Raw genomic sequence first — 20559 nt, forward strand, 5'->3', positions numbered from 1 at the left:
AGGACAAGTTGAGACCAGTGCCAGATTTACATTACATTTTCCTGTCTCACATGTTGAACGACCTGTCCACAACTCTGTCATTTGGTAAATTCCATCCACATCTCCTTCACTCTCCTTATAAAAACCATCTCAGCTATTTACCTCCTGTCACTCACCTTCATCCTGCCCTCCACAGCACTCCCCCACTTTAGCATGAAAAGCTGCCCCACCTTAAGGCTTCCTCCAAGCTTCCACACCCTGTCTGCCCTGTTAATCTCCTCATAGCAGAGTTATACAGTGTTAATTACCACTGCCTGCATCTTGCAACTAGCCCTCATTTCAACTGCAAGAACCAGTCTATTGGCATCACCCTCCACCTCTAGTGCTTATTCCACCAGATCAGTCTGTCCTGTAGAGAGCTCTGATGAGTCATTCCATATTTAAAGGAATATGTTCCATAATTCCATACCAAGATTAAAAACTGAACAGAGAGAAGAGGAAGAACCAAACAAGCTGCTCTGTACATTTGCCTCCATGAAACCAAAAACAGTTCTAAGAGAAAAGGTGATGAGAGGGAAGGACAGACTTTGAGCACCAGTTTGAAAAACTGGCTAAACGTGATTTTGGTTGTGCAGCTGAGAGTACAAAGAGAGTGAAGAGACAAGTTCTGCCAGCAGCAAAGCTGGATGAAAGCCAGCACAAGCTGCTGTGTTTTTTACAAATGAACCCCAAGGGACTGAAATGACAGCCCCCTTCATGTTGCCTTAACTATACAAACAAAGCTACGGATCTTAGACAGAATCAGAAGATTCTTCATTAAGCTCTTTCTATAGTTATGATGCACAAAACACTAAAATAAACCTCTGGATATTTGGATATTCCCATTTCCTTAACTAAAAATAGCTCTCATCCTTGAGAAAGGCCACTGCATCTGTGCCTGGCAGGGTAATGAAATACTGAGATAATTCAGACACAGAATGCATCCATGCTGTCAATGGCACCATTTATAAAACACCAAGGTACTCTAGGGGATTCTCTCTTTAAATCACCCCTGAGAAATAACAAAATTTGGCTGCTTCTTACTCATCAGACCTCCAGCAACTCCTAGTCAGTCTTCAAAAGGTGATCCTTTCCTCTGTTCTGCTTCTTTTGGCCCTACTGACCCATCACAGCTAACAGCACCAGGCAAGACACAGAATTATTCTCAGAGCTTCAGAATTAAAAGCATTTGCAATTTAACCAGGTCTGGAATGCCATGCTAAAGCACAATATAAAAATCCAGAAAACAGTTTAGCCTGTAATCCCTGCTTAAGATACATGTGAATCTATTCCCAAGTAGAAAGATGAGTTATTAGATTTGTTAAAAGTCTCTGCACAAAGAATGGTCCTCACAGTGTGGGGGTCTGGTTCCAAATCAGTGCCATCGACAAGCGTGTCACTGAATTGGCCAGAGTTTGCCATTGGTGATTACACCATGGCCTAGTTTCTGCCAATCAGCATATCAAAAAGTGCTCATTTTGACTTCCATGCCATCTTTTGATTTAGATGGGAGAACAAATCACATCTGGTCCAGCCAAAACTGAAGACATGAGACAGATGATACTTGATTTGGCATAAAGCCTGTCAAGAGAATTTGAACAAATTTAACATTTTAGATCAATGTTTTGCAAAACAAAACAAAACAAGTAAATCTAACAACACTAAGAAACCAAAACGAACAAAAAACCCTCCACACAACTTTTTCAAAAGTGACATCTTTGGTTATTATTAAAAAGAATACTTTCAGGAATAACTTAAAAGAAAAGTTATCTCTGCTCACCTAGGCCCATACATACTGATATATTCCCGTGAGCTTAAAAAACCCTCATATTGCTAAAACTAAACCACTCTAGACAAAGCAAAAATAGACTCCACAGATCTGCAAAATCCACTGAAATGAAAAAAGTTTTATCTGAGGCAAACAAATGTGAACTGCTTACATCTCTTCTGCTCAAACCTGTGACTAAAGCCATACTGGTTATAACCATGGATGTTTTCCAGTCTTACTTAAATTAAAAAAAAAAATCATCATTACTTATTAGACATTACTGTAGTTCATACCATTAGAGCTTTAGACTGTCTTTTAGGCTTTTGCCATGAGTCATTCTTTGCTTGTAGCAGAGCATATCACAATGATCTGTCTTCTTTCAGCTAAGAGCAGTGTGGAAAACAAAGGATAACCTCCAAAAAGGTCTCTCTGAAGATTTTCTACTCCAGGTTCTGCTTCAACAGGCAAACACACTGCAGTTCTTGCCTCAAAGCCTGATTTTATGCTAAGTCCTTTACAATTTATTGCCAAAGAATACCCAAACCCAATTATATAGTTGCAGGTATGGTTCCTGGAAGGAAATCTCCAGCAGGTGAACACTGAAACAGGCTGCTGAGAGAAGCTGCAGTCTCCATCCTTGAAGATGCTCAACACTGGACATGGTCCTTGCCAGCCTGCTCTAGTGCCCATGCTTTCAGGGTTGGGCTGGACCACATCTACAGGTGGCTCCACCCTCAGCTCTGGTGGGACTGATCTCTTTGGACTCTGCTTTGCCTCCTCTGCAGCTCCACTATCAATGCCACCATAGTGTACCTACGGCGGGGGGCAGGGGGAAGGACATATTTTCTGGGATGGGAGGGAAAGTGGAGATCAAGAGCTGAGAGGCAGCCAAATCTCATTAACAGAACTTGTCTGCTACCAAAACATAGGAGAGATTGAAGCATCACTGAAAAACATCATCCAGCAACCCTGAAGTCTGTCTGAAGACTTAAAGGATCTAATGCAGCACAAGAAAACCCAAGAGTAACAAGCCATGGCTTTGAGGTACAAAGTTTGCACACACACAACATACCACAACATGTCAACCAGAGAAATATTTTCCCTTGGACTTGGTGCCTCAGATCCCACACGTGAGGGTTTCACATTTGTTTACAATACACTCCATGGGCCTTTTCTGCTCCTTCACTCTTCCACCCATGGTGATAATGTCAGCCTTATCCATGCAATGGAGGAATTTAAAGCATGTCAATACCACTGGGAGGTGCACAGACTGCATTTCAGCAGTATTTACAAGTATGATAACCCTTTATTGTGCTGGGTAACTTTTTAAACAGAGAATCCCAGAGTAAGCCCTTGCCTTTGTTCATCTGTTAACTGCTATTCCACATGGCTGATAATGGATACGTGGTGACCTTGTACTGAAATTGCAGTATGGAAAAAAAAAGAAAAAAGGGTAAACCCCAGTGCAGCCATAAGCTGCAGTTAACTTCTTTTCCTCTTACAGGTAAATAGGAAAAATTACTGTATTTAGATACTATTCAGACACAAACATGAAAAAGAAATTGCCCCTTGGTTTTATTTCTTTGCAGGGCAAACGTGCAGGAAATGACAGAGGAAGCCCAAGTCCACTCACTAGAAATGTTCAAAAATAATATTGCCAGTTTGATTTTTCCTACCAAGAGGAAGGCAATTATTTGTTCTTCTGAACACTAATGCCTGAGATTATTTAGTGACTGCAGACTAGCCTGGACAAAAGCATGGGTTTCATTTCCAGATTGCCACAGACAATATCACTTTGCTTGATATGACCAGCCAAGTTACAGATCACCTTATGGCTCCTGATGTCCTATAGACTGTATTAAAGAACAGAGTGAGTAACTGGTCACAAAGGCCACCATAAACACATTCCAGAGAGAGATATGTGCATATTACCCCAAACCAGTCGGAGTTTCCATCCTACTTTGGTTTTTACAAATGCAAGAGCAGGTTTGCTCTCCTCAGCCTGTAGGAGAGGCAGGATGTGGCACTGAGCTTCAAGGACCATCTTCTCGTGTATATTGTGCTGCTTCTTACTACTGTTAATCTTGCTGTCCTTTCATATTCTTTCCCAAGTAGAGCTCCAACTATAGCAAACCAAGTACCACACATCCTGCTGCTTCTCTAGATCCAAAGCAGTTTCATCTACACAAGCTGCTTATATAGACACAGTCATATTATTGCTTCTCTCATAGAAAGAAACTAATTCTTTGCCACCCGTGGCATGAGCCAACAAAGGTAACAACAGGGTTAAGGTCTCAATTATCCTATGCTTGGGGGTCTGCCATGGAATTCCAGACATAAATCTTCAAAAGCAGTAGTTGAAAACCACAGAATTATATTTTTAATGCTATTTATGATATTCACTTTTAATTTTTACTTCGTTAGGAAGCCAAAGTTACAGGAAGCAATATCACCTTGTCCTCCTCCTTTTGGTCATCAGACAGGTCATCACAGGTTTCTCAAGCCAGGAAGGCACACAGTCTACAGATACCTCTTAGATTTACTGCAAGATTTCAAGGGAGAAAAATGGAAGGTACTCTTCAAGTTTATTGCATCCTTCCATTCAACAAAACATAGCAAAGTACTTCAAAATTCATTATACTCCTCCAGAATTACATAAAGGGACCGGAAATTTTTAGCTTTAGTGAGCTAAAACTTACCACTAATTTCCTGCATAAAAGTAAGTTTGTTTAGCATTGTTCAGCAACAGGTAGAACATGACATGCAGAAACAGAGCAACAGTTGTCATGGTTTGTCTGTCCAGTGACAATTTGTGGAGCAGAGAAAACAGAGCATCACGACTCAGGACTGTGACAAAACTGTCTTAAAGATGAAACTTCCACATTATTTCTTTCTGTGGCTCATTTTAATTGGGACCAGGTCTTTGTGTGACAAAGTAAACAATAGTTAACTATAAGTTTTAATTCTTCCTAGGAAAGAATGCAAACATCCAACATCCAACCTTCTGCCAAGACAAAGATCTGTCCAAGCCATGCCACTTGAGCATTTTATGAGTATTTTTGTTTAATTATTTCTTAGATGGGAGCTTGCAACTCCAGATTATTTGCATGCTTTCCAGCTATGGTATCTACAGCTTCTAATTCAGGTAATACATTAAGCATAAAAGGCAAGACCATAGCTCAGACCATCTAAATGTCACAGCAATCAGGTCACAGCTTTTATCTTCAAAAGCACAACCTGTTTTAATAAGAGAGTGTTGAAATATGCAGAGCACTCCATAAATAAGCTACTTGAAGTTAGTGTTTTATAAGATAAAGCACCTCAGTCTAGCAGCATAAGAATTTCAGAGTTTCTGGACTTACTTTACTACTACTTTATGTGTCAGGAAAGTGCTATATAAAGAAACACTGAGATAAAATAAGTTTTCACCTTTATATTAATCTGTATGAAAGAGGCCACTAGCTATTAAAACTAACAAAATAACGCCAAAAAAATGCATATCTTGCAAAACATTTTAGCATTTGTTAGCACAGATTATTCACAAGTCTGACTTTAAGCAAAAAGAAAACTCTGAATATTAGTAATGCAAAAATCCCTACTCTGTCAACCTTTTACCTACATTTCAAGCATGATTACAATGGTGCCTCACACTCCTCACAGGCTGCTTGCTATCAGCTCAGCTCACAGAGCAAGTCATTACAGCCTGAAAGACAAGGTTGAACATACTTTCCAAACTCGATGTTTTAATTAATGCCATGTTAATTAATGCAATATTTCCCAAAGTCTTGATTTAAGCCCAAACTCTCTCTCAGTGTTCTCTACCTTCCCCCCCTCCCACTTACCTCTGTTTCAAGGACAAACTTTCATTAGCAATGTGATCTTTAGCACTGGCTCTATTGACTGAAATGCATGGCAGTGCTCTATTTACTCAACACTACCCCATTGTTTGGAGTGCAAGCTTAACCATTTGGAGGAGAAGCCCAATACCTGCAAAATTAAAGCATTTTTTTCTATTGGGTTGTTTTTCAAGCTGTTTTTACACCCAGGGAGGGTAAAAAGGAGAGGAGACGTTAAAAGAATGAAGAGACACCTATTATTCACAATTCAGTTTCCTGCATAATTTTCTCATACTCCTGCCTCTCCATCAAACTTACACTGGAAGAATATCATAGGCATTGACTTGCCCAAATAACAGCCTTGAGACCCATGAAATATCTTTTCTTAGATAATAATAATCAAAGTGATTCTTGATCAAACTCTTACAAATATCAGCAAAAGAAAGTAAAAATTTCATAAACTGGCTCTGCTCCGCTTCATAAATGGGGAGTGTTCCATTTCTTGTACAAACATACTTTCACAAAAATGTAAAGAAGTGGAATTAGATCCCTAAATCAGCTTGCCTTCAGTCTCTCAAATTCTCCAGTCACAGATTAGGGCAGCAATCCCATGCATCAAGAATTGATTATGAGTGATATAAGGACAAATGGGAGTAAGAAATTATGAAGACTTTAGCAGTTTGCAACTGAGTAAGATCCAGATTTACACTTGGCCTTCCAAGGGATTCACACCTGCCCAACACAGAATGAGGACTAATTATTTAGATGTTGCTTCCCCTTATAGAACTACATCCTCTCTTTCAAGTAGCTTCTTGTTTCCAAAGTGATTTATTGTGACTGAAAAGACTTGAAAGGAGTTTAGCTAAATATGAAGCAAGACACACAGCTTCTTGTGATCAATTCTCAGCATGAGACTTATAGAAAAAGGGGGTTGATTTCTATTTTCTTTAGTTTCTTTAAGCATATCACAAGAACAGCAGTTTTCTTCTCCTGCACTTAATGTTTACACGGTGCCGTTTTACATGCTTTATGTAGCTTTACAATAAGCTAAAGTCCATCCTGTGTAAGTTTAATTCTGTTGTAAGAAATAACACTGGTTGAGACACTCAAGCAAATCCCAAAATTCTGCTACAGTCATTCTTGTGACAACTACATCTTTTCCATTTCTAAATCTCATGCATCCCACTCCAACCCAGTAGTATTTGATTCAAGAGGTTTGATGTATTATACCCTGTTTGGTGTCTTTCCTAAGCTGAAAAAGAAACTTGATTTAACTTTCAGCTACAATAAGATCTACTTACAAAGCAAAACCTCCACAGTGGTTTTTGCACTCTTATATTTCAAGTTGCATATATGGCTCCCTTACTCTTAGTGAAGAGTCACTGCAACATAATTACTGATCAGAAAAGTAAACATCTTTACAGAAATTATGGCAGAATTAATTTCACACACTGCCAATGTCTACACAACTCATGATAATGTTACAGCACATGCTTCAGTTTCTCTAGAATTAGAACCAGAGAATGGAAACCCCACCAATTAAGCTTTGAATCCAGTAAGAATGATAACACAATTCTAAGACTGTCCTAGAGCTCTAGTAACAGAACCATTTAAGATAACAGGTGTTCAAAATCATCACAGAAGCCAAGTTTTTGTAAAAAAAGAATGCAACTGCTTCTTAATCTTAAAATTAAGTTTCTATCCAATATTTTTGTGCTAACACAATATCCATTTCTCAACACCTCGTGCACCTCTCTGCCCAGTGCAGCTCTACAGAGACAGGTAGCAGGTGGAAAGAGAAACTAAACTATTTTGCAATGGAAGTTTGGGAGAAGTGGCAGCATCGATTTTGGTTCTTGTTTTGTCACTCATCACAAGGGGGGAGCATTTGAATTTCAATTTCCAATACCTTTTGCATAATATTTTATAACTCATATGTACCTTCACAGCATGTGGATTTAATGAATGAGGGACAAATTAGTAAAGCAGATGTTTATAAATAAAGCAAAATCAGAGGCTACTGTATAGAAGTATACTGGAGTAGTAAGTTGTGAACTGTTTAAAGAATATCAACACGAATTTATCAGAGCAAAGCACTGAAAAATGGTTTGTAGAGCAAACATGACTTCTGATTAAGTGTTCTCTTAGGACACACGTGAGGTTGTCTTTTAGAGTACCAATATTTGCCCCCTTTTATTGAAATAAAGTCATAACTAATAGAAGCTGATCATGAAGGAACACAACATGATGTCTCTGAAGGTTTTATGCAAAGCAGCAACCATTATAAGCAAAAAGCTTTTCCAGAGCAGGTAGGAATCTGGGCATCAGTCTCAAAAGTAACTGTTCTGCAGAGAAGTGCTGCCACATGTTAACATGCTGACAGAGATGTTGCCCTCATTTGGCAGCGCTCAGGCACCCAAGAACTTCTGTGCCTAACTTAAGGGTTCTGGTTTTTAAAAAGGGGGGAAAAGAAAAAAAAAAAATCAAGTAAACCAACATAGGGATTGAAGAACTGTGCAAGCCTTTCCAAATGAAAGGAAGAGGGGAACAGCACAGGTCTGCAGACAATCCAGAGCAGCCACACAAGGTTTTCTAAGCAGTTTACAGTAAGAACACATAGAACTGCATGTATGCTTACTGTCAAAATAGTAGAATACAAGTCAGAGAACCATTTGGGTTGGAAAAGATATTCAAGATCACTGAGTTCAACCATTAACCTAACACTGCCAAGTCGACCACCAAACCATGTCTCCAAGTGCCACATCTACACGTTGAAATCCTCTATGATTCATTTATTCCTCGGCCACTTTTGAAAACCCCAACAATAATTCATTAACACATTTCCAGTGATTTTTTCAGTGGCTACTTACAGCAAGTTAGAGGAAAGAAGTGCAAAGTCTTTAGAGGATCATGCAATCCAGCAATCTTTGCATTAAAATGCTTCTTTCTGTTTTGCTGTCTTAAAGAAAAAGACTTAAAAGAAAAAGTTACAAGTACAATTTTAAGATGAATGCAAGTAGTCAGAATTATAGTTGTGAGAACATCCAGATGTGCCAGTGACACAGTTCTCAAACACTGCACAGCATGACTGTGTGAAGACAGGCAGTTCAAGCTATTCTGGACAGGTCACAGTACAGTTTGTGTGTCTGTACATGCTAATCCACTCAGACTTGGTAATTTAATGTTACTGTTCAACTATCAGAAAAAGTAGCAACATCCACTATCATAAATTCTACTCATACTTATCCTCAAACCACTGGGCCAAATTATTTACTTTGAATGAATGTTGGCACTTCAGATTTTAAGAGAAGATAGCCAGCTAGCCAAGACTAGGACATTTTTATGCCTGCAAAGAAAAGAATACGCAGCTTTAGACAAATTAATTTATCTAATTCTCTGTTCATTCTGAAGTGAAATGAACCTAAATATAGGAACAAAGCAAGGGAACCTTCCTATTCCCCTCAGCGAATACTTGAGGAATTCAGATAAAAGCCCTGCAGCCTTCAGAAAAGGTAAGGTTGCTGCTTTCCTGCAAAACCTAACAGAACAAAAATACTGCCAATAACAAATGTGTTCACATGATCTACATATGTATATTCATTTATACATATGTATAACATACATAACAGAGGAACTGTTTCTGCTATTAACTCTTCTCTGTTTCTGAGGGAGCAGATTTGAGTGTTTCAATAATAATGTCGTAGAAGCTGGGTAGCACTGAGGATTTGTAAATGAAAACATAGTTTACCTATACCATCAACAACAGAATTATAACTAAGTTTCTGAAATGAGAGTTAGCCATCCATTTTCAGTGCTAAAAAAAAGACTCTATGCTGTAGCAGCCTGCAGCTACAGGAAGCATTAGCACATCTTTAATTCCTGACAGAAAATACTGATGATAATCCAATATTAGGTATCAAGCATAATTTATCTACAAAAATAGGAGGCTATTAGATGTCAACACATAATAAGAACTCCACATAAGGCTACATGCACACAGAACACTCAGCTCTCCCATAGGAGCAGGAGTTTATCACGTACCTGCCCTGACAACCTGAAGGCCACCTTGTGACTATCAGGAAATCCTCATCACTCACTGCTGATACCACACCAAGGCCAGTTTCACCACACAAATGGCTTGGTGGCCTGCATATCTCAAAATGTTCCTCTCCTTTCACCCACACCTTAGTGCTATGGCTGCCCTCAGAAAAACTACCTAATCTGCCACACTGTGTATCAAACAGAACTGCTGCAAACCCGACCTGGTTTAACTCAGAACAGAGCCCTGCTGCAGTGCAATTTGCAGTCCCCAAAACGTTTGTATTGTCATAATGCAGGTGAGGTGAGTCCATGCAGCAGCACCCACCTAAAGGAAAGGTGCCACTCCAGTTTCCATCCAACTGCAGCGTGAGAACCCAGTGCGGGGGCAGAGACACCTTGAGCTGGTATCGCCAAACATGTTGGGCCATGCAAACACAACCAAGGGTGGAGTCTCATGGGACGTGAGCTTGGGCAGCAAAGCAGTTTAGAAGCTCCCACCCCACCTGCTCATCTCAGTGATCCTGTTTATAGCACAGCTTCAAAAGAGTTTCACTGACACAACAAAAAGATCACAAAGTATGGTGTAGGGGCAGGAAAGAAGCAGCTTCACTGCTGAAGCCAAATCTTGTGAAACTACACCCCAAGTATTAGTTATAGAAAGAACAGCCTGTCTGGTAACACTTGCCAAAGGTTTGTCAAGCACCTGCTCCAGAACATCACAACTCAGACCCAGTAAATATTCCAAAATACAGACTCTGTTAAGGGTTTTATTGAGATGATGCAGTCACCAAATAATCTGAAGTTGCAGAACCAACCCTGAGACACAAAAAAATAAAATAATTTAAAAAAAAATCACCTTGCATTTTCCTTTTTTCTGCAGTTTGAAGATTGAAAGGTGTACTAAAAATATATTTCAAAAACCATTTTTGCAAAATGAAGGTGTGACAGCTGGCAGGGGAGCCAAGAAAGCTTTCTGCTAGCATTTTGTGAAGAAGAGGCTGCAGAACAAGTTTCTCTTAAAAAAAAAAAGTTGTAACCGGTTTATCAGGTTAGAGGAATTCACTGGTTCTTCCACCTCTCCCCCATCCCATGTTTCCAAATGCTCATTTAACCAGCTTGTTTCTTGCTGAATGTGTTGAAAATAAACTGCACCTGCAGCTCAGCTGGATGATCAATAGGCATCCAAACACACTTTAGAGAACTGCTAATTTGCTATCACCTGCTGAAATGGCAACCACTCTATTTTAAATTTGTGCATTGTTTAGGGGAGTGGGGGGAAAAAAAGGCCCAGCTTTGTCTTTCTCTATTTAAGAATATCAATCGAAATAATCATTCACATATTGGATTCAATGTACAGTGTGATGAAAGATCAGCAAGATTAGGACTGTGTTTTAAGCAAACTTTAATACTTAAATGTCAATCCATAGATGAAATCTGGATGCTTTCAACAGGTCCAAAAGCAAACCCAGCTCTCACTTGAGAACCTCTCCCTTTTTATGTGTATCGTTCAAAGTAAGGTGGTAATTACAGCTAAATACTTCAGACAGCTCTCCAAAATTATTAGCTTTTCCTAGACTTATCCTTTGTCAGGAAGACATGCAAATATTGCCTTGCAAAAGGAAAGTAACATGTCTTAAGGCAAGTCCCACTGATTCAGCCAGGCTTTCTGTATGTGAAAAATCAAGAAATGCACAACACTTTCAACTTCGTATGCAATCTTTAACTTAGAACCCCCATGGCTAAAATCAGAGAAGCACATGAGGATGTCAGCTTTTTAATGACAGAGTAATGGGGCTGAGAGGAAGGCAAAGTTCATTTTGGTTTTGCTCTTTAAAAGCAAGCCTTCATTTCTGCAAGGTTTCAGAGAGCAACCGAAAATAATTGTTCCCCCTTAAAAGCTTGGAAATTGAGAAACTATAAAGCTACAGCAGCTAATTAGAAAAAACATAAGTAGAGTGCTAAATAAGCCAGCCCTGTGATTTGAGGATCTGAACAATGAAACCTAGCAAGACTGTAACAGTAATGCAGGAAGAAAACTCTTCCCCTTGGTGAGTGGTGTAGCTAATGCATGTTTAGAGGCTTATGTCATGGGCTCAAGACAGTTCCAAATACACACTTAAACAAGAGATCTCCCACTTTGTTAAATAAAAATCCTCACATTTTTCTACTCAGTAGTATTCTGCAACTGCAATACATCTCATTCAGCAGCACTCAGTTCACCATTGCTGGTCCAACATCAGAGATAAGTTATTAATGCCATTTTGAACTAAATACTTCAAGCAGGCTGCTTCTAAAGGGCACACATTTTATGATTTCAGGTAATTATTTCCCCGATATTTGTATGTACTCACCTTCCCACCCAAAGCATAGCTATCATAACACTGCACATCACCTATCAGAAAATAGAGATGGATCCCAGAAATGCAGTAGTATCTATGGAATGAAATGCTTGTTACCCCGGACAAGTACAGTATTTTAAAACTTGCAGCAAAACACACAGAACATACACTGCAGCAAACATCGTGGTTGTTTGGGGGCACTGTGTTCAGAACCATACTTTGTAAAATTACACAGCAAAAACATACTGATGAGGAACCCTAATTTAGAATATTTCTTAAGACAAACTCAAGTAACAAGCTGTGCGAGATGTAACACTTGAAGAATATGAAGTACAATTGAAAACATACACATTTGTGGAAGTGCTTTCTTAAAAGCAGAGTAAGGACCTAACCACAGGTTACAGGCCTTTGGCAGACTCCATCATTGCTGGAAAGTGAACTAAATAGCAAAAGAAGGCAGCTTTCTGTGGTCAGTGGAAAAACTCCAGACCCACAGCAGCTGATCTACTGTTTACCAGCTCCCGATCACTGAATCAGAACCACAGAATGCTCGAGGTTGAAAGAGACCTCTGAAGCACAGATAAAAGTTGCAACAGGTTTGTGCTTAGTGACTCTCACTTCCCTCTAGATGTAGAGACTGGGAACCCAAGGCAAAAGCCAGAAGTAGGCACTGAAACTTTCATTTACATGACTGAGATATGTGCTAAAGTGAGTGATTTCCAGCTGCATCATCAATTTTCTACTACAATCCAAGCAAGGTGTGAAAAGCTAATTTCATATACTCTACAACATTATCTCAAATCAAGGTACCAGTCTACTTCCTTTTCCTCCTCCTTTTCAAACAACCACTTCACCACCCACCTGCACTTTTGCTAATCAAAATGCTTAACTGAGAAAAAAAAAATCCATATATGTTGAGAATATAGAGGTTTTCTTTTTGCCACCATTGCAAGCAGGAGGTTGAATTAATTCTCTTCTAACTCCCAGAAGGAGTCAGGATACATGGAGGGGAAGCAAGAATAGTTTAAGTAAGGTGTGTTCCAGAAGACCTATGATGGAACTAGCCACATCACAACTGGCACCCAACAATTAACAGCAAAATCATTATTTAGTTGCATAGATATGCAAACAAAAAGGAAAAAAAATTGTTGTTTTTCAAGAGTCTCTACCCACCTACACACAAAGGTAGTATTTCCTTTTATTTGCTAAAGCAGACCCACCTACAGTGCAATTTACGGCAATAAGATACAATCTTTCATAAAGTATTGAGTATAATTAAAGTGTGTCTGTTATAAAGGTAAATAGAGTGTACTAAGCTAAGCTGTTCCAGATGTCTTTAGTGCAAGATCTGGGACAAGATCAAACCTGCAGCTGCACATTTTCTCAGGGGTTATTATAGAGCTTAAAAAAAAAAAAAATCACCCCTTGGTCTTGGGCTTCAGCAAAACCAGTGCAAGCAGAACAAATGCCACCTGCAGCTAATGCTGACAGATTCTAAGACACGTAAAAGTTACATGTTCAAAGACACTCACTACAAAGTGTAGTGTTAACCATTCCAGTATCAAAGAGGGTTTAGGACCAAGTCTGCCAAGTTACCTGTGTCACCAGAAGTTACAGCAACATGAACCTGTTCTACTGCCTAAGCAAGTTTCTCACTGAAACACACCTACGATGAATCAGACAAGGTGTGGAAAGCCAGGTTTATGTGTTACAGAAAAATGCACTATTGTATTTTTCCATTCAAGCACATTTTGTGTATAAAAAAGACAGTCAAAGCAAGCAAACTTTCAGGAACTGCGTATGTATACACTACTGGCATTTAATTATTATAAGTAACTTCGGTCTTCTTGAGATGTATCATACAAACTTACAGATTTACTGTCTTAGTGGGACATTAAAGGAGCCAAAGAGCAAAATTACAGAAATCATAGGGAAAAAAAACTTTAATCACTTTATAATCCACTAATTAAGCTCATCTGGAAAAGAGTGATACACAAGAAATACAGCTGATGTTATATGAAAACATAGTTTTGAAGATTTCAACTAACTTTTAAGAATAACAAATGAGGAAAAAGTCAAGTTTTTTAATACCCATGATAGCAGTGAACCTGTAGATTAAAACAAACCACGTGAATTTTGAAACTTTGATTAGCATTGCTATATTAAGTAGTATCCTTACCAGCCTACTCTTTAAGGCTTAAGAGAAATTTAGGGTAAAAGCAGACCACCAAAATAACCAGAAGTCAGATCTTCCAAGGACTTACAGCATCAGCTCAAATACTCTGGTATCACACAAAACTCTTTCAGAATTATGGGGTTCTCATTTCAAATGGTTCGGGTCCCTTTTGGGTTAGCTTTAAAACAAGCATGGAAACTTCCTAGTGAGTTCAAAGCGAAAGGCAAAATTAAAGCCTATCTCTATTTTCAAATCCGTTAAATCTGGTTGGCAGGTTTGCCCTGAAGAGCCCCTGCTCCCAAGGGCAGCACCTCACCTGTTGAAGAACCCGGTCCAGCGGTTCGGCTTTGCTCAGTCCCTCTGGCGTTAAGGCACTGACTTCGCGACACTGGTCACTTAAGTCCAAGTTGTCTGCTTTCACCAGGGATTTGTGTAGTGTCCCTACCTAAAAACATTTAAGAAATTATGGACAAAAGTGAGGCCCAATGGCATGAGCTCTTTAAAAGGCCGCGCTGGGCCCGCAGAGCGGTCAGAGAGGTGCAGGGGCCGGGAGAGGTGCAGGGGCCGCCCAACAAGAGCCAGAACAGCATTTGTCTATTTCACAAATCGGCCCCTTGGGCCTCGCTTCCCCTCCCTCCCACCCGCCAGAGCCACACGCTCTGCTTTGGGGGGTCCGCGCCCGTTTCCGTGGGGTGCCTGTTGCAGTTAGCACCCATTTTCGCGGGAGTTGTTAATTGCAAAGGGAAGATCACTTAATGTTAAGGCAGCTTCGTTAATCTATTAAGGAAATTGATAGTCGTGTTTGTTTTATCAAAGCCCTTCATCTCTAGGGGGCTCTTGTCTATGATAGGGCTTTTGGGGGGGAAAGGAAACTGGGGATGACTTTTCGATCAGCCTAAGAATTAAAATAACTCAATAGTCTCTTAAAAGCTACCCAAATATTGGTTAGAAATATTTGGGTAAAGAAAGAAGGAAAGAAAGAAAAAGCTCCCGCAGCAGGCCGCAAAGGGTCCGGTGGTTACCGTGAGCCCGCTCCCAGGGAAGCGTGCGTGCTCGGAGCCACCCGGGGCAGCTTTTTGTTTTAAAGCTTCGGAAGTCCGTAGACATCCTCGAAGCTACACACGTTTTAAGGCGGACGGGGCAGCGAGGGGTGGGAAGCGACCAAACTTTCTTTAAAAGTTACTTCTTCCCTTCAGACGGAACAAAAAGGACCTTCCGGAGTGTGCGCCCCGGGCAGGGACTGACCCCCGGGCACGGCCCCGGGCAGGGACTGACCCCCGGGCACGGACTGACCCCCGGGCTCGGCCCCCGCCCTCCCCTCCCTCGGTGCATTTGTGAAATGAACAAACGGCTCCGGGCAGGCGGCGAGGGCCGGGGCAGCCCCCTCGCCCCGTGCCCGGGGAACGCGCCCTCGGCCCGGATCGAAGCCATACCTTCTTGCTGTGTAGATCCACAACTTGCCACACCAAGAGAATTAGTTCCCTCTCATCCGAACCCAGTTTAGCCCCATATGCACCAGCTGTTGCCCCAAACAACACCACCAAAGAGTCACTGTGCGAAGCCGTCATGACCACAGGGGGAAACAACTACAATCAAAAGCAAAGGTCAAAAAAAAAAAGAGAGAAAAAAAAAAGAAAAAGAAAGACACACTGACAAACAAAACAAAAAAATCCCCACAAGGCTCACCCCCAACCTCCAAGTAATCAAAGGGGAAAGGAGCAAACGAGGAGTCACAATATCAAGAGGAAAGAAAGAGCTATTTAAGGAGGTAGGGTGTTCGAGGAAAAAAAACATGGAGAAAGCAAGCTCACATCTCTACCTGTTCCCGGTGCTCTCCTTCCCGGGGCTGATTGGGAGGTGGAATTAGCAAGCTGTGGGTTTCTTTCCCTCTGACATCATGGCAGAAGCTCAGCCTAGCCTTGGTGCTTTTTTTTTCCTCTCCTTTTTTTTTTTTTTCTTCCCCTTCCCCTCTCCTGAGTTACCTGCCCTTGGTGCAGCTCATGTGACTCTAGTCAATCTCCCAAAGGGACAAGGCCATTGGGCCTCTGAAAAAGGTGTAGGAGGGACGGAGGGAGAATCAACGCCTGGCTAATCTGGCCTGATTGGTTTTTGAGGGAGATCAGAGGAGAACTCCCTTTCTCTCTTTAATTCTGCCCGCAGGAAGTGCCTGTACCTGCTTTCAGTTTTGCGGGCTCCTGCCCGGCGCAGGCAACGCGCGCTCCGGCCCCTCGTGCGGGGGATACGGGGCTCTGAGCACTCACACCCGGCCCGTTTCCTCGGCAAATCTGAGGAATACACGCGTAGAGTTGCTAAAACACAATTTATGACTTAGCATTGAAATCCACGAAACAGAAGTCTCTACCTGCTCCTAATTAATTTCCTTTTGTGCACGTTGCTACGTGTGTATCCAGCGGCCCATGCCAACGTTAATGTGTAATAAAGGTGTAGTATTCTACAAGGATTTTAAGGGATATTACAGACAGAAAGTACTTTGTATTTTAGGCCCTATTCTCTAGTTTGTAAAGTAGGTCCTAGGAAAATATTTTTTTGTTTGTTTTGAGAGAGAGTGTATGTAGGAAGTTTTGCAAAACAGCAATATAAAGTCCTGCATTTTCTACCCTACAACTGCTCGGTAATGAACCAGCTCCTGGATATTAACTGCAGACCAAGCTGGACAGCTGCTCTCTATACCTCTCTCGTTTCACAGGTGAGAATCCACAATGGGAAATCATCACCCAGTTTAGCTGCTACAAAAACACTGCTAAGCATTTCTGCTTGGCAGCAGCAGCAGTAATATTTGTAACATTGCAGACTGAGAGAATTTTCAGAGGTATTGTCAAACTCAAATTTATTTTAAAGCAGAAAAGAAAATTAAAATGCCTCTGAACTGTTTCAACAGTTATTATTTTTCCTATTGCCACCACTGAGGAGCTACTAATGATTTTTAAAGGCCAGATGCTGCTAGTTAGACTAGTAATAATATTTATTTTGCTTAATTAAATCTTCAGTTTGTACTCCAATATTAGTGTTGTGTTGAAATACAGTTTTCACTGAATGAAAAATCATGCTGCTATTTAGCTACTAATGTCTATCATGGGAAAATGCAGAGTTGGACATTTAACTGAATAGCTGATAGCTTTAATTAGTAAATCATATTTTCTCATCTTCTTTTAACATGCTAATTTTATAATTGGTTAATTATAACAGTTATTGTGGACCTCCTTCAGCAAACACTGATTCACATGCTAACACCATCACTAAGACTAATTCCGTTTATTTCAATGAAAATAAACTACATTTCAAGGATGCTGTCTCATGTGAAGTACCTTAGAAGTTATGTATTAGAAGCATTTACCTGACAGAGGCCATGCAGGAAACTCTGCAGTGCACAGGTGTATCTCACTGAACATTACAAGACAGTTGTTAAACACCTCTCAGCTGTTGTCTCTGCACCTCACATGTGCAGCTGCCTGAAAAGCAATTCTGAAGATATTTCATTGGTACAGAAAGGGCAAATGCCAAAACACTCAGAGATGAAAACTTTAATCTGCAATATGTATTTATATACTCAAATGTTTTCAGCTTTACATTTTCTGGCATTGCTGAATTTATGCAACAGCTATATTTTCCTCTGTCAATACATTTCTAGAAGTCATCAGTAGAATAAAAACCCACTTATATTCTTTTTGGTTACTTATATCCTTTGGATATAGTGGTAATGAAACAGCATAGCAGCCTGATCATTGAGCATGGGATGCTTCTTATCCCCAAAGTCTGTAATAAGAACCATAAAAATACCTTGACTGCAGGTGTGAGAACTGTTCCTCTTACCCCGAGCTGTTCTCCTCCTCCCAGCCACACTTATCTCGTGGGGTGTTGGAGGGGAGGCAGTGTTTGTACACAGACCTGTAAACACAGATTTTACCTGCAGCTTTGTTCACAGAAAAAAATGTCCCCTTCTGTTGCAATTTAGCTGCTTCATGAGGGTGTCATTTTGTAGCCCTAATGTGTATTTCACACATAATGGGATTATAATGAGCAGATTTCTATAGAAGATCATGCCCATGATAAATTCTTGGCCAGGCTGACATATGTGATCCCAGGCTCCAGTGAACTGGCACAGAGAATGCCACTACATACGTACTTGTCTTTTAGGATCTATAGGAAAGAAAAAGTATTGTAATTCACTTAGAGCAACATAGATTAAAGAAGTCCCCCTCAGATCAGTGTCAAAGACCCTTGAAATCTTATTTGAAATCTATGCAGGGTATCAAGGCTAGTGAGCTCAAAAGCTTCCGTACTTTTCACAATTATATTAGATCATCTCATAAAATGTAGCCCCTCTTCAAAAAAACCCATCTGGTTTCTACTATCTTGATTCAAATAATTCTACTGTTATTAATTTATCTAAACTATTCTAGCTAAATGAACTTCAAACATATTCTAAAATGTTTAAAAGAAAAAATTAAATAAATGCTGGCCTTCCTGGGATATCAAACATTTTAAAATATCAGATTAGGGTTTCTCATTCACCTTCTATCCACAGCCTTCCATCTCCCTGCCCTGAGTTATACGTCTCTGCAATGATATTAAAAAATCTGAAGGAATGACATTGCCTGTCTCCACAGAACAGCAACAGGATCCACTTCCTGAAAAACATGTGGGATAAGCCCTTGTACAGTGAGCATAGCAAAGTTAATTTGTAACCAAGATCTTGCTGAAATAAAGAGTTGTTGCTCACCTTTAGCTTTAATCCTGGCAGGCATATTTGTACAGGTACTTGTTTGTAGGCTCCATACAAGGATAACGTCTCATAAATGTAACTGGGTGGAGAATAAAAGTTTTAAAGATGGACATTCATTGTTATGCAAGCTCAGTACTGTAGATATTTTGTTTGTTTCTTATTAATCAAGGAACTAAGACTAGAAAATAGATCAGATGACAGCATGACAACACTGAGCAAACTCATTAAATGCATTGTGAGTGCAGTGGATAAATCTTGGATAAATCTAGTTGCTTTTCATTCTTAATATACACACTACACTGTTTCATGAGATGAGGAGAGGAGTGGAAAGGAGGGAAGGGGAGGAAAAAGACCACCACCTCTTTTACCTGTATTACGTTATTATTAAAAATTCCTGTGGACTGAATGTCCTAATCACTGAAGCCCTTTTGTTAAAGCCGACTATGAAACTTGGAGATGTGGGATCTGGAGTAATATCCTAGATGCTTTCAGATCTACAGAAATACTTCAGTTACCTTTCAGGGAAGCTAAAAGTCAATCTTCTGTTCCAAACTTGTATGATATTGAGAAGTTATTTGTCCTCATGAATATTTTACTCATCAGTTAAAAAGAAAAAAATATGATGATGTTTAACCCTGAGACATGCCCTGAGAAAAGCGAATTAACTTTGAAGATGGATCTGACTTCAAAATTGGCTGTGCTGGCAGGGCAGAGAGTTTGGACCCAAAGACGTCCAGAGCTCTCTTCTAGACGAATTGTTTTTGTGATTCTGAGAAACAGAGATACTAAATTAAATATGGAGCCCTGGTGTTTATCTGCACAATAGGGGTAGTAGTAAACTCTCTGCGTGCCTCAGCAGCTCCACAGTGAACTGGCACAGGAAGTAAAAGATCTGTGAGTGATCTGTAAGCAAATGTGAGAAGACATTTAGACTTCATATCAACTCAGTCCTTGGCTCCTGGGTTGGATTATAAGCAACTGCAGCAATATTTTCTGAAGGAGGAGCTTACCGTAACTCCTGAAACATAAACCCATATGTAAAATATTTTCTGGCATCCTTTCTTCAACAGCAAATGAGTGGGAAAAGGCATGGGAGAAACTGCTTAACAGTGTTCTTTGATTCCTGTCTAGATATTTGGAGAGATCTGATTTTTTTGGTCTGACAGGTAGGTCTGTCATTCTTACAAGTGCAATGTAGAAGCCTTGAAATAATTTCCATCAAGATATCCACAGAAGCTTGGCAATATGCAAAAGAGCTTCAGAAAGGTGGTTCTGATGGATTACTACCTTGCAGATACTAACACCATCAAGCATTGACTTAGATTCCTGTATCAGTTGGAATTAAATTTCTATTGACTTAAAGGTAAATTAAAACATAAAACTTGTGACTAGACAAATAAAAATGGAATTACTTCCCCTATTATTTTACATAGCTTCTCTCCTTTATGGGATGACAATCAATCTAGTGTTTTAACCCTACAAAGGTTTTATACATGCTCAGCTCCCATTGGATATAGGTGTGTGCTGTTTAGCCAAATTTCTCTAGATTACAGGTATCAGGCTTTTCAAAATCTATGCATTTACTTTTCTACCAGATTTATGGACAGATCAAACATGCATGCATAGTAGTGTCTCTT

At 40.0% G+C, this 20559-nt stretch overlaps 1 protein-coding gene across 4 annotated transcripts in view; it reads right to left on the bottom strand.

Annotated features, from left to right (window-relative positions):
* The window catches only part of ESRP2 (epithelial splicing regulatory protein 2), a 179431-nt gene that overhangs the window by 25896 nt on the left and 132976 nt on the right, over positions 1 to 20559 (bottom strand). Inside the window, exons 14-20 of one of the 4 annotated variants that reach the window (XM_017824396.1) lie at positions 18920 to 19001; positions 18712 to 18827; positions 17977 to 18084; positions 17534 to 17661; positions 15998 to 16463; positions 15612 to 15764; positions 14495 to 14623 (exon numbers count right to left, since the gene is read on the bottom strand). In XM_017824396.1, the coding sequence (XP_017679885.1) occupies positions 14495 to 14623; positions 15612 to 15746 (264 nt within the window). In that variant the 5' untranslated portion in view covers positions 15747 to 15764; positions 15998 to 16463; positions 17534 to 17661; ... (1 more) ...; positions 18712 to 18827; positions 18920 to 19001. Of the gene's footprint in view, positions 1 to 14494; positions 14624 to 15611; positions 15765 to 15997; positions 16475 to 17533; positions 17662 to 17976; positions 18085 to 18711; positions 18828 to 18919; positions 19002 to 20559 lie in introns of those variants that run through there. The other 3 variants (XM_017824394.1, XM_017824395.1, XM_017824397.1) reach the window with 3 other exon arrangements.

This window comes from Lepidothrix coronata, unplaced genomic scaffold, assembly GCF_001604755.1.
Source record: "Lepidothrix coronata isolate B3197 unplaced genomic scaffold, Lepidothrix_coronata-1.0 Scaffold110, whole genome shotgun sequence".
Taxonomy (NCBI): domain Eukaryota; kingdom Metazoa; phylum Chordata; class Aves; order Passeriformes; family Pipridae; genus Lepidothrix; species Lepidothrix coronata.